The 19,766-nt window shown below is 39.3% G+C and overlaps 1 protein-coding gene across 4 annotated transcripts in view; it reads left to right on the plus strand.

Annotated features, from left to right (window-relative positions):
- Window positions 1-19,766, plus strand: part of nfixb (nuclear factor I/Xb) — a 135,648-nt gene that overhangs the window by 29,721 nt on the left and 86,161 nt on the right. For all 4 annotated transcript variants that reach the window (XM_053515270.1, XM_053515273.1, XM_053515271.1 and 1 more), the window contains one exon: window positions 13,798-14,329. In XM_053515270.1, the coding sequence (XP_053371245.1) occupies window positions 13,798-14,329 (532 nt within the window). The remainder of the gene's footprint in view (window positions 1-13,797; window positions 14,330-19,766) is intronic.

Raw genomic sequence — 19,766 nt, forward strand, 5'->3', positions numbered from 1 at the left:
GTTTAGGAGTTTAGCACTGCGACACTGTTGTCATGCAGTCAGCACGGTCTCACACTTTTGTGACATTTGTAGCAATTTGTATGGCTCAATTTTTTTTGTATCAATTATGACGGTTATGATGGTTAGGGTTGGGGCGTGGTTAGCATTTGCACATTTCTAAAAACCTCATCAAATCAGATAGCTTGCATACACATTTGCTCTGATTTTAACATTACGCTTACCCTTGCCCTGTCACCTTGCGGTAAATCTAGATAGTAATTCCATTACTTTTTAAGCTCTGATGTATTTAAGTGTTGTTAGACTCTGGTAGAGGGGGAAGGGATTGAGCCAGTAGAGAAAAGACAAAATCTGCTTCGCTCCTGCGCTTGTCCTAAGAAGATGTTAACGATGGCAACATAAATGCAGTATTAATAAAAGGAAGAATATATATATTTTTTCACTCCTTATCATCTTTACATCTTCTTAGGCCAAATTCTCCCAGCATACAGTCGCCAGTAAAAAAAAAAAAAAAAAAAAAAGCTTTCCACACATTTTTTTTTTCTGTTTTCTGTCTGTATCTCTCCACGTCTCCTCAGATCTTTTGAGGACAGACTGATACCATATCCTCAGACTTGAGCTCAGACGTCTGAAGCTAATACTAGAAGTTTGGCAGAAGCTTCTTCTGTACTTTTACAAAGCCACATACTCCTTCAGTTTCAGGCCGGCCGTGCTCCTGTGTCACCTGTCATGTGATGCGCACATTATTTTACACCTAAAATGAGTTCCGCGACAGGCTTGGTTAAGGTGAGGAGGTCTAGGATCAGTTTATACATAATGTGGACTGCCCTTTGTCCATTCAAAGCCGGAGCGCTGCAAGCGTGGAATGGTCAGATGATGTCAGAGCCCGGCTGACTGAAAGGAACACTGGTGGTCAGTGTCATAGGAGCCGAGTCTATTTGTTTGATGTGATACTCCGTTTGCCGTCCCCAACACCCCCACCCCCCGACCCAACAACCAGCATGCCTTCTTCTTTTTTTAACATTATATGGATCCAGCGTTCGTAACAAAGGCCCTGTTGTGTGCATTCAAAGTGTTGCGTTTTTGAGCTTTTTTTTTTTTTTCTTTTTTCTTTTTTTTAGGCATGTCAAAGTAGCATGTTCATGCGTGAATAAAAACCCGCGATTTGTGCCGACATGCTGAGCTAATTGCGTTTTCAAAGGTTTTCTCCCCTCACCAGAGTTCTCTATAGGCCTGACAATGCTAAGCCTCGGCTTGAATCTCAATGAACACGAAAATCAGAGTGGTGCCAGCCGCGCGCATCGGCCCGTGCAGATAACTTTGTGGTATGTTGAAATCAGACCCAAGTTAAGTAGGCTCGAGATTTCAGATAATGCAACAATAACAATGCTATCGGCACATCAAAGCAACTCGACCAGAAGAGGAATAATAAACAGCCAGTAAATTCGACCACATGAGACTTCCATCGTTTTTTTACCCATTTAACTGTGATCTGTTACTCATCACGAGAAATTCTGAAAGAAACCTTCCTACCAAGTCCGTCTTAATGTATTAGGTTTGAAAAAGCATGACATTTGTAAAACCGTTTGCAGAAGTATTACGGTTTATATATAGTTTTTCCCAATTCCCAGATTCGATCTGTAATTACTGATATATCTCGTTTTGTGTTCTCATCTAAAACAGAGTTATGTCTTAAAAAAAACGGATTAAGTTGATGTGTTCATACACACGTACATGCACATTGTCAAATAGTAATAACAATAATACAATAACCAACTGTTTCTTCCTATGTGCTTTCGATTTGCATCCCAATGCAACATTTTCTCACCTTCTGTTATGTGAGAGAAAGGGAAAAATCTGGTGTGTGTGTGTGTGTGTGTGTGATATCTAATAATAAGTAGTGGTGTATAGTAGAGCATGGTATTGGTTGAATTTCTAGGGCATGTTAGGCTACTAATGTATATTTTCACTATAATAAAAGTATACAGGACATTACATTAGAGCATCGATGGATCTCCATGAAAGAAATGAACGAGTGATGTTGAACACGCTGAAATTACTGTTCAGGATAATTACTCACGTACTACAAATGCAATCAACAGGCAATCAATAACATAACAAAAAAAAAAAAAAGTGGTTTGGAGTGATGGATGATTTTAAACGCCGTCCCTGATAATGCGGTGGGGTTGGAATGTGCCGTACGTGCCCGTTGGGATGCAGCACGATCTTCGCTCCATCCACGGCCACAAATTGCTTGCAGATATTTCACACATAGTAACGCGCCGATTTGTAAACTGGGATAATTACAAACCGCGCCACCGCGCCACCGCTTCAAAGATCTTTTCGCATCACTGCCTGGCTCGTGATCAGTGCGCGTGTGTGGGTTTTATTTGTTTATTTATTTATTTTATGTGGCGAAGATCTCGGTTGTTCTTTATTATTTTTTGTGTGGTCTTAAATAACGAGCTGATGCAAGGGTAATGAGTAGACTGATAAGCCGAAAGGACTTTTACATGGTAAGCAGCTAGCGTCTTAACCGCTGTTACACAAATGCTTGAAATTAAGTAAAGGGGCTTTTTATTTTTGTGTCCTTAGTTGGAGTTGGGTATCACTTGGGGTTTTTAACAAACCGGTGCCAAATCGATACTTTTAAAACGGTACCGGTGCCTAAGCGGTGCCTGAACTGATACTTTTTCCTGGATAGCATTAAAGAACGGCTTTTTACAAAAAAAAATTCTTTAATATATACATAAATATAAGTAGATACAAAACACAACTAATTTACATTCTACTTAACCCAACTACAATAAGATCAATAATAGCCAAGCTGTTCTTTTATATTCTTGGTATGCTACAAATTAGCTTTAATTTTTGCAATTCTTTTGCAGAAATATGACCACATTTGCCTTATTTGGCGACATATGTCACCTCTCCTGACTTTGCACGCACTGCCTGCTGATGTCCACAAACTGTTAAACATGGTGCTTCCCTTTGCTTTTCGCTTCATCCCGTGTGTCCTCATGTTTCATTAGGTTTAACGTGTTTAACCCTTTGCACGAACACGAAAGACATTTGTTGCAGGTCATGGTTTCGGAATCCTTTTTGTGAAATACGGACACACTTCAGGATACTTAGCTTTAGGCATTTTAATTTAAGCGTCTTAAACTTATCACCTTATTATAACCTGCTTCTGTCAGAGCGAGTGTAATTACTGCGTGCACGCGGACGCTCTCGTTTCCCGAGTGCTGCTTTTATGTCAGAATGTGAGGATTTTATATTATTAGAGCTTTCTGACTCACGCTCAAGTGCATCTTCTCAGTCAGGAACTTATTTTTCACATACGGTGGCACCAAAGCAAGGGTTCGAAATCTGCGCTCTGATTCGGTTTTAGTACATACCAGTTATATATATTTACCCAACCCCAGTCCTGAGTTAAAGTAAGTATAACTGTAACTCATTAGCATCATTAAGGCACATAAATCAACCACATGGTTTCAGCTGGTGTGTTTATTGTGTTTTTAGTAAAACAGTTCTTACAGTGCCACTTACCCTAAAGACAGCTTTAAAAGAGGACCTTCATTGGGCATAGATAGGGAGATAGATATGAGGAATAGTTTGTTTTCATTTGATACCCAGATTTACCTTCGCTGACTGACACTCAGGTATTTGGATTTAAACTGATACTTGGACGGATTGTTTGCTCTACAAAGGAAGAGACTGTGCTGCGATGGACGCGCCGATAAGACGGAAAAGTGAGACTATCACCTTAGCGCAGGTGTGGGAGAATGGATTGCATTGGATGCCACGAAAGCAGATAAAAGATGAAGTATGTCGATGGTAGAGATGTGCGCGCAACACGACTGCTGCATGAGTTCTTCGACCTCGACACTATCTTTTATGGAATATTATGAGTCATCTGAGTGTGTCTATGGAGAAAGCAAAACAGACCTGCAGCAGAATGCTAGAAAAGGACGTGCAGACATGTCTATTAGCTGTGCCAGCACACACATGCACTCACACACACACACACACACACACACACACTTACCCAGTGACACACCTGCTCCTTGGCCAACACCTCTACATAAGTGTAATCACACAGTTCATTTTTTAAGTGTAAACGTGTGTGTGTGTGTGTGTGTGTGTGTGTGTGGACAGGAGCATGTCCCAGTCTGACAAACTCTCTGACACAGAGGAGATGACCGTGCATGGCTTTGCTCTGCTGTCTTTTTGTAGTGGAGTGTTCTCCGTGCTGGCACGCTGACATGTCTGGGCTGGCATCCCCATGCCACCATGAGCTAGCACATGACTCTTGCTCACACACCCTTCTCTCTCAGTCTGCTGTCTCACTATTTCTGGCCTGTACTTGCAAAACATTCCGGCCCCATCCACAAGTATACAGATATTTTTAAACATAGTATACAATTTAATGTAAAATTATAGCGTCAAACCTACGTATGTTATGTGTGTCTCATCTCAAGTGTGTTTATCATGGCTGTAGATCAGATGTTACTTTGTGGAGAGTAGATTCTTACTTTATAATACTCTTGCACTTTGTTTTATTATTGCACTCTAGGACTACCGCCCCCTACTGGCCTGGCATGCTCATGTTTCTGGCCTGAGATTTTTTTCAGGAATGCTGTTTATATGGATTTTTTTTTTTTTAATTGATCGATAAAAACTCAAAAATAAGTACTCTTTTAAAATGTGTTTGTTTTTTTAAATATGCATATACAGTACCGGTCGAAAGTTTAAAACGATACTGAATGCATCCAAAATATGCAATAATCTCTTTTATGTTACTGCTACTCATGATCAGTAAAGCCTTATAACGGCTCTAATCTGAGGTGCTGTTTGTTAGTTGGTGATTTTTGAGGCTGGTAACTCTAAACGAACTTCTCCTCTGCAGCAGAGGTAAATTTTGGTCGTGCTTTCCTGGGAAGGTCTTCATAAGAGTAAGTTCCATCATGGTGCTTGATGGATTTTGCAAATGCACTTAACAATACTGTTTTTGTAAGAACTATTCCAGATCATCAGACCTTCGGGTCCTAAAATAGCAACTGAATATGTGTTGTTTCATCATTTTTGAAAAAATTCAGTATTGTTTTAGAATGTAAGAGGGGAAAAAAATCCCAACTTACTTTATGTCCAAACGTTTGACTGTTACTGTTTACATCGCACATTCATTTTACCTGCTTTTTTTCCTGGCACAGTCTCTCTCTCTGTGTGATTGTGGGGTCAGAGGGCAAAGTCCTCCTCGGAGCAGGTCAGGGTCAGAGTGAGGGATGCACAGCGGGCCACTCCGAGCTCGAGTCGGCCCATGCAGTGATGTGGGAAAACCACAAGCAGGTCAGAGATGAAATCGAGCAGGTTTTAAATCTATAGTACATCTCATCATTCTAGCTAGGACACATTCTTTATCATTTAAGTCTAAAAATACAAGTTTAAACTACTTTATCCTTTTACTTGTTAGTACGCAGGTGCAATAAACAATACACGCCAGGCTCAGGCAGGACTTGCACGAAGAGACAAAGTTCTCTTGCCTTTCCGAACAGCCACTTTTCCCTTCTGCTGCTGGAAACAGCGCGACTCCATCAGTCCACACCAATAAATTCACATGCAGCGCAGCTTCTGTGTTGTCATTTTTAATGATGTGCTTCATAAATACGGGTGCGTACATTCTTTCTCCCAAGCCAGTGAGTTTTAGTTCTGCCAATATTTTTTTGCAGTAATCTCCGCAGGCCTTCCAGCAGGACAAATTTCAGTTTTGCTCCAGCAGCTTTTCCATTAACAGACCTTGCCAGTCTCTCGGGTTTGGGCGGAGCACCGATCTGTATCAAATTAGCCTCCGATGTATGTAAGGATGCAAGTTTTTAAAATCAAAAATTTATTGCTTCGTGCTTTGTCATTAGCTCACCCTTTTGACAAAATCGACATTATTCAGCGTTCATTTGAAAGGCAGTAAATGAATGCGCTGCAGTTTTATAGGCCCTTCTCGGGGCGCACAGTCTTAGTGTAAAAAAAACATTGTGGAAATGTGGAAAACATTTCAATTAGTTTTTTTCTTTCTTTCTTTCTTTCTTTCATGGAGTGTTTGATGAGAACCAGCCCGCGTTCAGGTTTTCTCCGCTTAAGTTTTGTTGTTCTTTAGTAAATGCTGCCAGAAGAAAATATAAGTTAGCAATGGAGCTTTTTTTTTTTGTCTTTTTGATAGATGGGTTTCATGATATTAATGTGATGTGCGTTCGCGTCAAGAGCGGGAAGAGTGAAGCGCTCTTGAAATCTTTAATCCCTCAAGGGGATCTAATGCCAAGCGGCCTTCCCAGATGCAAAGGGTTTATTTTTCTTTTCCCTGAAGAGACGGATCCACTCCAGTGCGAGCCACTATAACACGTTTAGCGTTTAGTAAATTAAAGTCATGTCATTGATTCAGATGAACTGATGTTCTTGTGCAATAACATCGACCTGGACACGCAACATTATGCACTCGGATAAGTCTATTTAAGGAAATAAAAAAATTAGTTTTAAAAAGTATAAATATCAATCAAACCAGGACGCAGAGTCGAACTAGCCTGGTTGTGCATTTTGATGAAGTCTGTTTGAATTTTAATGCAGGACGTATGAATAGTCTAGCACAACTTATGCCAAATAAACACCGTATTGCATTAATGAGCTATGTTGCCTAAAGTCAAGGATTACTTTGATAAGAGTGTAGATTTATGCCTGATTATTTTTCCCAAAACTGAAACTCGGTAAATGTTCCAGTAAGCCTTTTGACCACTCAGAATATGACGTCAGGGATACAGCAAAGTCCAGCTATACAAATAGAAGTGACCACAATTGAGGTGAGCCCGCAAGAAGTGAAATGGAGAGTAGATTTTTATTCAAATCAGTGCGCATGCAGTACAGTCATGTAAGGCTTTACCTTAAAAAAATTGCAGGGCTTAAACTTGCTATAAACGCTACCTTAATGTGCAGCCTTTCCCACAGTGCTCTAAGATTTTAGACTCCACTAAACTTTCTTTGTTTGTCAAAATAGAGTTAAATTACATTTCTATGTGTATTTTGTAAGCTGCGTGCTGAACAGTATAACCTTTTACAGATTTCTGGGCTCCTCGGTGTATCAGCGTTAAACTCTCGTCAGCCAGAAAGCCTCGCATAAAGAGTTAATTTGGTTCTTGGCTCAGTCCACTGAACTGTGTTTAGGCCTCTGCACTGAGAAGCGGGACAAAGCAAGACAACAAAGCTGTTTCTGCCTCCTCTAAAATAGTGCAGCTCCTCGTTAGTAACAAGCATGCACCTCATTTATTAATGAACTTTCTTTCTTTCTTTTTTTTTTTTTTAAATACATGACATTGAAAGGCAGTGACGTTCTACCGTAGGTTCAGGGTCATTCGGTATGTTCTGGTGTGACACGTGGAGACACAGTTCTATTTGACTCATTGTTAAGCAAATACCGATCAGCATTGTAGCACACTCTTGATAATCCAGGTAAAGTTATGTGGCCGCTCATGCAAATGTAAAGCCGGAGTGGTTTGCATGAGCAGCCAGTGTAAAACAGGTGATATATATGACAAATGGCCTGATCTTATTTGCCCCCTCATTATGTCGTTTGATTTACCAGTGAATAAAAAAAAAAACCCTATTCGATATCATGATTTTTATCCGTGCATCTTATACCTTTTTTAAATAATGCAATACGTGGTGTATCTTGACCTTGAAAAAAAAATAGTTACATATTCCTCAACCGAGACTATTATTTAAAATGATATGTAAACTTATGTAAAGTAACGAATGACGAAGATTACATTCACTTCATCAGTAGTATGAGTTAAGATGAGAAATTACTGCAAGCCTTGTCTCTTTCCAGTTTTCTCTCTGCATATGGATTTTAAATATTTTATGCCAGGAAAATATATTAGCTAATGAGTTTGTCCACACAAGATTTTTTTTTAATACCCAGGCTGTGAAATTGTACACTTCCATTATTCAGGATTCATGCTCGGGAGCCGAACACGCTTCTTTTTTTTTTTTCTTCTTCTTCTTCTTTTTCCCGGCCAAGTTGTAATTTAGCTGCATTTATTTGTAGGTGTTTGGGTGTATTTCTGTTCTTATTAATTGGAACCGGAATTTAACCAACGGCGACAAAATAACACAAATGCTCGGTCAGCGTCGAATGCCAAGCCGCGTTTCCAGCTCGTTCATTTCCATGCGGAAGCTGGCAGACACTTGCGAGATGGTGTCTTGTCTCTTTTTTAAGCATTAATATTGTAAGTGCAGGGTAAGGAGAAAATACACCCGCACACATACACACGCACGGCCTGTTTAATTGAGTTGGCAGATGACTCGAGGTCTTCATCCTCATCGGCCAAGCTGATGGACCAGACTTGACACTTGATGCGTAGATAACACATATGATCGCTTGATGTATTTTGATGACAATTTAGAAACATTTCATTATTATTTTTATTTTTACATGGGTTCTTAGATTACAGATAACGCTCTGTATTTGCAAAATGTTCCATAGACTTTAACTGGACCGAGATTGTTATTTAAAATTGAAAATAGGAAACGACAACAAGTTATGCCAAATTGGAATATATACAAACATAGTAGAAATACATAGTTATTAGAGATGGAGGAATAAAATCTATTAAGCTATCGATTCAGATCCATGTATCGATTTAAAGTGGTAATGTTGCAGGTCCATTATAACCCTATAGGTGGCATGCCGTAAACCGTTCCAGGCAGCACAGCATCCCATGTGGTCGGAGCAAATTAAATGCTAGTTTTGTTTAGAATTGTAAAAATCTAAAATACAAAAATAAAAAATTAATCAAGATGAAATCCTAATACTTACACAATGGCAATTCAAATCGAATTGGCACCTACAGTAGGTATCATAATAATAGTGTACCAGGTGGTAAGTGGTGATTCCCATTCCCAATAGTTATATAATAAAATTATGAACAAGTAAGATTTAGCCGTTATACATTATTATGACTATGTTGGCCTTCCTTTAGAGGCTTTAAGAGCTAAATTGCCCAGTTATAAAATAAGAGAGTTGTTCTCAAACAGCTTGAAGACGTCTTTCAGAAAGCCCAAGTCGACCAGGTCAAGACTCTGCTGATGGTTCATGCTTTTCTTTACACTGAAATTGAATTCTGTTACCAATAGAAATCCAAGATTCACAGTAAAATGCTACACAGTAAATCTCTCAGGAACGAGGTCGAATTCATTTTCCCCCCTATGCTAAAAGTATTCGAATACACAAAATTATTTGTCATGCAAAATTCTTTCTTTGCAAAGATCCACATCCTTCATTACAGTGTTTACCTTTTGATGTGTAACGGCTAATAATAATTATTATACTGCTATTATTAAGACAATTTGAGGTTTCGTAATTGTGTTTCAGCTCCTTGGACTTTAAACAGATAAGAGCTGTACCTGTATTTTTCTCATAAATCAGAGAAGAAAGCTGAACTTATTCCCAGGACCGATATAGAAGCTGACTAAATGTTTAAAGGTCCTTTTTTTTCGAATCCATGGTTCAGTCCGTTGACTATTTTGCCGGGGCTGGGAATTAGGCAGACACGGACTGCTGTCCACCTTTTGAACAGAGTCTCAAGCTCGGGCTAAAAGCCTGCAACAGTAAAGTAGTGTGTGAGGATTGTAAGTTATAGTTAGTCAAAATTCTGCACTGTCGTTAAGTATGGACTAAAGTTACAGATTGTAGTGCAAGCGAGAAAATGTCCGAGCATGTGGCTTTTTAGTGACAGGAAGAGCTGTGTTTAATAGAAATTGTAATTGCATAATTAACAGATCAATCTTTAATGCTTTGCCTCATCAGGCTTTATACGACTAAGAATATGTGTTTCCATGCTCCAGAAAAACAAAATCCTCAGTAAATGCACATACTGTTCACATTTAATTACTGAGTGTAAAAGCTCTAGGTCTACCAGAGGAAGTCGTTAAAGACTGTATTTCATACACAAAGAGGACTGTTTGTTTTACATATGAGCTTTTCCTGCATCTGAACCGACTGACATTCATAAACAAATTCTCCTCACTTCAGGTTGTGCTTTAATTAGCATGTTACAAAGGACCTCAAGCAGGTGCTGTTTTTGACACATTCAATCCTATTTGAAAGAGATCATAGTAATGAAGAGGTTTAAGGTAAATAAGAGGGATGTTTGCGTTGTGACAGGTGGATTTGTATAGACGCCATTATCACTGCACTCGTCAGCTGGTGCCGCGTGTGGCCTGTTTGATTTAATGGTTATTTGCATGTGTATCATAGTCTGACACATCACGTCCAAGTTGTGTGGTTGAGCTGCGTTTTAAGTCTCGGTCGCACATTTCTTCAATTTCAGAGCACATTTATCCTCATCTCCGCCTGTGCGTGTTTCCAGGCTTATATAGAAACCCCGTTCGTTTATGTGCCTTTTGTTTGTTCTTGCTTCCAAGTCATTCAGTTGCACTACAGTCTGTAAATTCAGGACAGGGAGGCTTACGGTTCGTGTCGCCTGTTAGACGTTTGACTGAGCTCGTCTGCCATGTGTGAGTCAGACCGCTATAAGCAGCGGTTTTGGGGGGAGAAACAGCTATGTCTTTATAGCTAAGGTATTTAATGCGTATTTGAAATATAATGAGGGTGTAAAGGAGAAAAAGAAAAAGAAGAAAAATCTGAAAGTCTGGAACGCCCTCATCGGTTTGCAGGCATACACTAGATCTGGGTCGAAGTGAAAAAAGAAAATGGTCAGAATTGAAATGGCATCATTGATAAACAGGTGTGTGTGTGTGTGTGTGTGTGAGAGAGAGAGAGAGAGAAAGAGAGAGTGAGAGAGAGAGAGAGCATCACAGCAAGTCAACCATTTGGAAATACACCAATTTCAACAAAACCTTCTCAAAAGAGTATTTTTCGTAAAAATAATTTCAACCCGAGTTATATGTGAAACTTCCATTTAACTGAATTGAATATTATTTTATTGGGGATGAATCAAATCATATGGATGCTGAATCTAATCATTTCAGCTCAGTAGTGAATTAAAGTGCATTGAATTTTTATTTTTTTAACTCTATAACTTTTGGGTCATCATGTATCATGTAGAAGAAAGAGAAATACTCCTTCAGATTATAACGTTTAAATAGTTTCACAGTATAAATATTAGTAATGGGGGGGGGGGAATCGATGTTGCGTTCCTCTGTGTGGCAATTGTTTTATCACCACTTTAACTCCAAAGCTGATTATAAAATTATAGCAAGATTTGGACCAAATTTGTTTAGTTTTGTTAAATACTAATACCGAATCGCAATACAAATCGAATCGGCCCGTCTGTATCGTGATAATATTATATCGACTGGTCCCTGGTGATTTCCATCCCTAATAAATACTGTAAAGACTTTGGTATTGTTGCTCATCATGAAAGCTCTGTTACACCAGTCTCCCACATCCACCAGGCTGGAGGATATGAGAGAGGGTCAGATAGTTAGTGCCCCCCCCCCCCCCCCCCCCCCATGTAATGAGGCCGGGTGCTAAGATGCGTGAGAGCGGCATGGGTTTGTTTCCTAATCGGACGTGCACGCATCAGTATTTGGTGAAATAGGGAGGCGGGTCGCTCTCTCATGGCTTTGTTTCGGGGTGCTAAATCCAGGAGCAGCTGCCGGCTTCTGGGTCCATTGGGATTTTTTTTCGCCAGAGCTCTGTGCTCTCTCTCCCGTCACCCTGTGCCAAGGAGGTATTACGCAAGTGGCGAAAAAAAAATGGCTTTGAGGGGGAGGGAGGGGGGAGGGGTGGGAAGCTAAGTGCGGACAGGATGATGCCTGCTACGACTCGGTGAAAGTGGCAAGATCGCTATCTGAGGAGTGTATGTTGAACTTTGCCTCTATGGCACATAGGAAGTGGTCAGATTGGCAGATTGTGTGCCATCGGTCTGGACTACACTCCCTCACTCACTCATTTCCTCCCTCCCTCTGTCTCTTTCTCCCTCGCTCTCTCTCTCTCTCTCTCTCGCTCTCTGCCCTCTTCTCTTTTTCCCTCCCTTTCAACTCCTGAAGCGAACGCATTGGCTGGGCTACAGACATCTCGTTGCCAAATAGGTGGGCCCTACTCATGTTGGCAAAGACTCAGGCAATGGTTAGGGAAAGAACACGTATAGGACGGGAAAGAGAGAGAGAGAAAGAGAGAGAGAGAGCGTGATCGAGTGAGAGTGAGAATGTTGGAGAGAGAAAGAGAGGGAAAAAAAAGAAGCAGCACTTGGGTTTGCCAGCGGTCGTATGAGCTCGTCCAACATTGATTCGCCTCTCTTTTTTTTTCCTCCCCATATTCTGCGCTTTGCTCTTGCCAGCTCCCCCCTTCTTCTTTGCAGGAGTGTGTATGTATGTGTGAGGGACTGAGCGTATGTGTGTGTGTATATGTGTGTATGTGTGATTCTTTTTTTTTTGTGTGGACTCAAAGATCTAAGCAAACACCATCACCAATTACGCATTGCCAAGGAATTTTTTTTTGTCTGCCTTAATTTTTTTTTCTTTCAATTTTCGAACTTGTGAACGGAAAGTTTATTTTGAGCGTGACTTTTCCAGTTGTTCTACAAATTTTTCTTGCAGTTATGCTTATTGTATATTTATTCATAAATTTCTTCCGATGATTTGACTGGAAATCTTTCGACGAGCTCTTCTTAAATCCTGCGGACATCTTGAAATAGTTAAAAAAAAAAAAAAAACTGTTTGACGATTTTTTAATCATCAAAACAATTTTCTCCTCCTCCATTCAGTAGCAAGTGGAGTGTCTTCCATCTTCTGCAAGTTCTTTAACTTCTGCCAAATTTTTTGGACTCTGCCAAACCAGTGGTAGCTTCGGCGGCGAGCGAGCAGTGAAGAAACCGGTGCAGGCTGATTCTTTTTGGGTTTTTTTCCCCTCCCCACTTTGAGCAGTGTGCCAAACCTATAATGAGAGTGCAACATGGTAACTACCCGGCTTTCTCTTTGTACCTCTTGCTGCATTGTGAGTTTGCTGGTCATGTGAACATGTGTGGATTTCTGCTGCATGCTTGCGGCTCAGAGAGGTTGTGATGGCAGGTGTTGAAGCGGCGCAGTTGAACCGTGGGCTCATGGTGGCGAGGGTTGGCGCTGAGGGGTTGGGGCACGGTGGCCCTGGTATGCTGGCACCGTGGCGCGGTTTGAGCTTTGTCACTGAGCGCTGTATGCTGAAGGTATTATTGCGGATGTGAATGGGGCTTCTGTTGTTGCTGGAATCAGCACTTGTATTGGCCTGATCTGACTAATGATGGCTACCTGCACTAAATAACTCAATTTTGGGAATTTTATTTGCAAGAACTGCGCTCCTAAAATAGCTAAACTATTTTTAAGCTGCCTTAAATTGCATTGTAAATGAGAGCAATTTTTGCATTTTTTCATGCCTTTTATGTTTGTTTATTTTTAGAATTTTTGGAAGTTTTATAATAATTACTATTCCTTTCTTAATTTTCAGTGACTTTTTTAATAGAATTATTTTTTTTATTAGTGTGATACTCTGTTGTTCCCTAATTTTTTTTTTAGCTTTTTTCTTTTTTTGTTTTTTTAGAAAACATTATAATGCTATAATTAATTATACATATATTAATATTATATATATATATATATATATATATATATATATATGTATATATATATATATATTAATATTATATATATATATATATATATATATATATAAAACTTAGTTCCTTTTTTAAAGTTTTTTTTAAATAGAAACAATTTACCATGTTTGTCATCTGCAAAACTCTGTCTTGTCATCTGCAGGATGAGTTCCATCCGTTTATCGAGGCACTGCTGCCGCATGTGCGTGCCTTCTCCTACACCTGGTTCAACCTGCAGGCGCGCAAGCGCAAGTACTTCAAGAAGCACGAGAAGCGCATGTCAAAGGATGAGGAGAGGGCAGTGAAGGATGAGCTGTTGGGCGAGAAACCCGAAATCAAGCAGAAGTGGGCGTCGCGTCTGCTGGCCAAGCTACGGAAGGACATCCGGCCCGAGTTCCGTGAGGACTTTGTGCTCACTGTAACGGGCAAGAAGCCCCCGTGCTGCGTCCTCTCCAACCCCGACCAGAAGGGCAAAATTCGCCGCATCGACTGCCTCCGTCAGGCCGATAAGGTGTGGAGGCTCGACCTGGTCATGGTCATCCTGTTTAAGGGCAGCCCGCTGGAGAGCACGGACGGTGAGAGACTCGTCAAATCGCCCCAGTGCACCAACCATGGCCTGTGTGTCCAACCACATCACATCGGAGTCTCCGTTAAAGAGCTCGACCTCTACCTGGCCTACTTCGTCCACTCGCCAGGTCAGTGGTGCCTTTACACACATGAACACACACTGTCACACCTGCGCACGCTCTTGGAGCGGGGCATAGGAAAATAGGCATTTGAATACAATTTTACATCAAATTTAAATACGTACTGCTCAAATCGACAGATTTGTTCATGCATTTGGACTTAGAAAAGATAGATATAAATCTGATGTGGTTGCATTGCAGTTGTTAGTATATTTTCCCAGCATTAATGTTCAAAAAATCTATCTAAATCGAACCTAGTTACTGTTTTTCAGGTTTCTTAGATATTAGTTTGTGTAACTATATATATATATTTATATATGTGTGTGTGTGTGTGTGTGTGTGTGTGTGTGTGTTTGTGTTAATCTGAGGATGTATTATGGCAGAGATAGAGTGCCACAGACTGAGCTCAACTTTGCACACACACACACACACACACACACACACACACACACACACACACACACACACACACCACACATTCCATGGGTGGCTGAACAGTTTATAATCAGCCGTTAAATTTTAGTCGGTTTTGCATCTTTGTACATTTCCGTATTTAAATGTTTTTGTCTATTCAAATGATAATTGAATTGTGTAAAGGTGAATGGTAGTAAAATTAGCCGAGCTATTTGAATTGAGTGTCCTAATTATACATGGAAGACACACGTTCCGTGAAATTGTTTCACTAGAAAATTTGTAATGATTAAAATATGCCAGTAAAAGTAATTAGCATACAAATTCCATGAGTACAGCGTTGACATTATAAAGGTCAAGGTAAAGAGAAGAAGCTGCAATTTTATATCTAAGAGAATTATATATATATATTTATATATTAATTTCTAATAATTCTATTTTATTCTTTATAATAATATAAGAATAATAATTGTATCCTTTTATTTAATTATTTATAATAATAATAATAATAATAAGTAGTAGAAGAAGAATTGTGTAATGTTTTTTGGTGTATGCATGAGCGCGTGTCTCTGCCGCCGTCGTCTCGCAGCTGAACTGAACAATAGTTTCCCGCACTGTGTGGATATTTGGGCATAATGCAGCTCTTTGGCACGGGCCAGAAAAGAGATTTCACGCCCCATGCGGAGCTCCTTTCAGCGCTCCGTCTTGCCGTGCCTTTGCGCTCACACAATATGCCTCCTCTCAGCTTATCTCTCTTAATCGCAGGCCTTTTAACCTGTCTGACCGCTCATCGCTCCACTAGTTTTCGCTCTGCGATGTCTCTATTTGCTTTGGAAGCGACAAAAAAGGGGTGTGTTTGTGTGTTTATTGAATGACATGGTATTTTTTGGTTTAAAAAAAAAAGAGAAAAAAAACCATATAAGACTTAAATAAAAATTATTATTTATTTATTTTTTTTTTTTTGTGGTGTGAGTGTTTTCCATTTCCAAGACCAGGATTTGAAAACATGTTTATGTATTTAAATGTTAAAAATGTGTTCTTGTCAAAGGGCTCCTATTTGTCATGCGTAATGCTGAATGAAATCTGCCCATAAATCATTTGAGAATTTGATTTGAATAATCCCTGTTTATCCTCTTCATCTCAGTTACATATATAATGTTCCTGTAACACACTGAGCACGTGGCATCGACAGATTTGCCACCTATGAGATCATTCTCAGTTTAGCATTGCATGCTGAAGGATAGGGAAAGTTCTTCTGCTTGTTTGTGTGTGTGTACATACGCGCGTGTGACAGAGTGATGCATGGTGTCCTCGGTGTTAGTCATATTTGGACCTAGCCTTCTCGTAGCACTCTTACTCTCGCACAGTCCTGCTAGAAACATGTGTCTCCTCGCATCCCTAATCAAGCAGGGCTGAGTAGAGAGACTGGACAGGCTGAACATATGAAACACATGTGCGGAGGAGAGAGACAGAGACAGAGAGAAAGAGAGAGAGAGAGAGAGAGAAAGAGCCATAAAAGGAGTACAATTAGTTGTGTTCTGTTTTTCTCCCTTCCAAAGAGAAAGGCACATCGACACTTTTTAAAGTCCTTTCATGCATGAAATCCATGTTCCACACTGAGAATAGCTGTAGAGGTGTCTGAGATATCTCCGAGGTGTCGCAGTTCTACAAGGAGACTTTACAAGTACGAGATTGTAAAAAAAAAGAAAAAAAGGAAAAAAAGTGTAAACATCCTTGTATGGTGTGAATTTGAGAAACGATTTGCTTGTGTTTCGTAACGCCTGCGTTTCCTCCACTCTTCCAGCGTGCGTAGCACAAGGCTGAAACCCAGGGAGCTACTGCTGCTCAATCGCCTGCGCGTCGACGCTCAAACTCCAGCCAAGTGCGTTTTGTCCCTCCGACATAACACGAAGCGAGCAGAAAATCCTTGTGTGTCTTCTTGGTGTATAAACAAGGCAAAGTGGCGTTTTTTTGGAACGCCAGCAGCACCCTGCTGCTCGAACGCTCCGGCCCAGGCCCTACACCAGACCACGGCAGCTAGGACCTCGATCTGAGATTAAATAAATTAATAAATAAATTCATTCATTAATTAACTGATGTCTTCTATGCTCATATTTTAGACTCAGGCGGTCCGCATGATTCCAGAAACATTCATGACAGGGAGAAACAGCGACAGTGTGTTAGATGACATGCTCGCTCCGTATTAAACAGGGATTTTGCCATCCGGGGCATAAATGCTCAGGCTTGGACCCCGTTCAGATTTGGGCTTCTCTTTGTGTGTCAAATAGGAAGAAAGATGTGAAAAGTAAAAAAGTAAATATGTTTTGGGTTTTGGGTTAGATATAGAAAAGCAGTGTATGTCTAATGTGATATTAATAACGATATAAATATTATAAAATGCTATGGAGTATATATAACACACATTCCACTTTCTAGTCAAACATAAAAAAAAAAAAATTTATATTGTAAAATGCAAAAAAATATATCTAAATATGTAAATATATGTAAAATGATAACTAGGAAATATTAAAAATTAGTAAAATAGACATTTTAGACACAACAGATATATGCTTTGCCAAAGCCAACATTCTTTTTTGAGGCTTTTTTTCTCTAAAATCCTAACGACGACTTCTCTTAAATAAAGCACATAATTTAGAGTCTCATTAGACGAGCAGTTAATAAATTCCACAGAAAAAATCCCTATATATATATATATATATGATATTAATATATGCCAATTAAAAGAAAAATCAACGTAGCACATCTTAGTAAGGGGTACAAGCGGCAAGAACAGATTCAGTTTATCTAAGTACAGACTCTTAGAATAGTTCAGGAGCGATGAACAACGTTATTCCAAAAGATATTCCCTCTTTTGTTATTTTAAAGAAGGAGGTAGAAATTGCTGTCTAACACACACGTCTAACTTTTTACAATCTCTTCGTTTATTGCATTATTAAATTACTAATTAATTAAATTACCCTATTTTTTTTTTTTTTACCTCGTAACCTTACTTCACTCATAATTAATTTATTTTGGAAAAACATGCATTTCATGTTCTTAATCGTTGATATAATTTATTATTATAGATATGAATTAGATTGTAGACATGTGCTGATGATCAAATTAGCCAAGAGACTATTTTTTTCCTCATATATAGAAATATAAACAATGACCCGGTAATATATTAGGAAGGGTGATATAAACCCCCCCAAAAAAAGGCAAAATCAGGATGAATGAAATACAATAAAGTGAATTAGTTCTATAAGGATAATTCTGTATTTTGTATATTATTCTACCCATTTCTAACCTTAAGAGGTGCAATAAAAAAGCAAGGAGATAATTAAATGTATGAGGCGATGTGAAAGACAGAGAAGAGAAAGCAGGTTTTTCTGGTGCTCTCTTTCTTTCTGTCTTTCACATGGCCTCTCACCCTCAATCTGTCTCTCTGTGTAGTAAATCTCTTTAATGTAAATGGCTTCCTGTAGCTCGACTGGACAAACACGGATCTAGATTTAAAATTAGAACTGTACACCTAAAAAAAAATCAGGAATAAAACAGAACTACAAATATATTTAGATGATTGTTTTCTCATGAAATCATCTTTCTATCTGGAAAGGATGATTTAACAAACGGCTACGATAACGAAACCGCTAATAATGATTTTATTTAAAATGAGCCAGTATGAAGTAGCAGAATAAGACGAGAATAAAGACAGTGTGAAATGCCAAGATGGAGACAAAAGGCAGTCTGCGGAGGGAACTCAGGCTGGTGGGTTCGCCTGCCTGGCAGCCCTGTATGGAAGATGCCAGCTTTTCAAACCTCCCCAGCTCCCTCTGCCAACATCCCTCCTTCTCAGCCTTTTTCTTTATGTCGCTCTCGTTTTTTGAACCTGGTTCTCCTCCTGTTCGTCCTCCGCTTTTTTTTTTTCTCCCCAGAACGCTTCAGTCTCATTTTTCGCAGTTCTCCTTCTCACTATGTGCAAAAAAAAAAAAAAAAAAAGTCTTAGCGTTGTTTTGACACCTTTCGCAATGCGCAGACAAGGAAAAAACGAGCCTCCGCACAAACACGCCGCTTTCTGATTTTCTCGCTTTTCCATCTGACAGAAAGGTTGATCTGCACAGACTTTTTATTTAGTTTTGTTTTGTTAATACATTTTGAAGATGATCGATTTGCTCTTGTCTGTGTTCCAAATCAAAATGGAGGCTCCTAAGCACTAAGACAGCTGAAGCGCTGGGAGGGGAATGAAGCGCACTTGGACGTGTGTTATTCATTATGTGAATGTTTATCTAATATAAGGATGTGAACAAGTATCTATATTTCTATATCTACATCTATATCTACATTTTATTAAGATCTATGGTTTTTCAGTCCTAAATGACACGTCCCGCACATACGCACTACATGCACATTGCCATGAAATGATTTCTTATGGTAGCATTTATAATAAATAAATAAAGAGATAAATAAATAAATAAATAAATAAATAAATAAATTGAACACATTTTCCTTAAATGTATTTCATTCAATATCTGCTGATTTTAATGATTTCTATTCGTTCCTTCGTTTTTGGTTACGGATCCAAGATATATGTCATGCTAATTAATTAAATGCTTAATTAAATGAGATTAAAACCTCTACACGTCATTGCCTTCTCATTTCGACGTGAACGTGTCACTTGTTAATTGTTAATTACGGTTGTTAATATCCAAACGCGTCGATTAGGTCAACATGTGACCTTACGACATGCGTCTTATGAATCCCATTAGAAAACCTTGGAAGGCAGTTTAAACTTGTTAAACCGGTCATTTTATGACATCATCCCACTTTTCACAAACCGTTAGAAAAGTAGAACCAATAGAACCAACTGTAATAGTTTCCATGAAGAGGGAACAGCTGTCAGTTGTGTGTGTATGAATGAACGTGTTCATATTTGCTCTGATTGAATCTCTTTATATAGGTATGACTTGATGTGTGTGTGTGTGTGTGTGTGTGTGTGTGTGTGAGAGAGAGAGTGAGGACTCCAGCAGGACTGACG

This window comes from Clarias gariepinus, chromosome 16 (genome assembly GCF_024256425.1).
Source record: "Clarias gariepinus isolate MV-2021 ecotype Netherlands chromosome 16, CGAR_prim_01v2, whole genome shotgun sequence".
NCBI lineage: Eukaryota > Metazoa > Chordata > Actinopteri > Siluriformes > Clariidae > Clarias > Clarias gariepinus.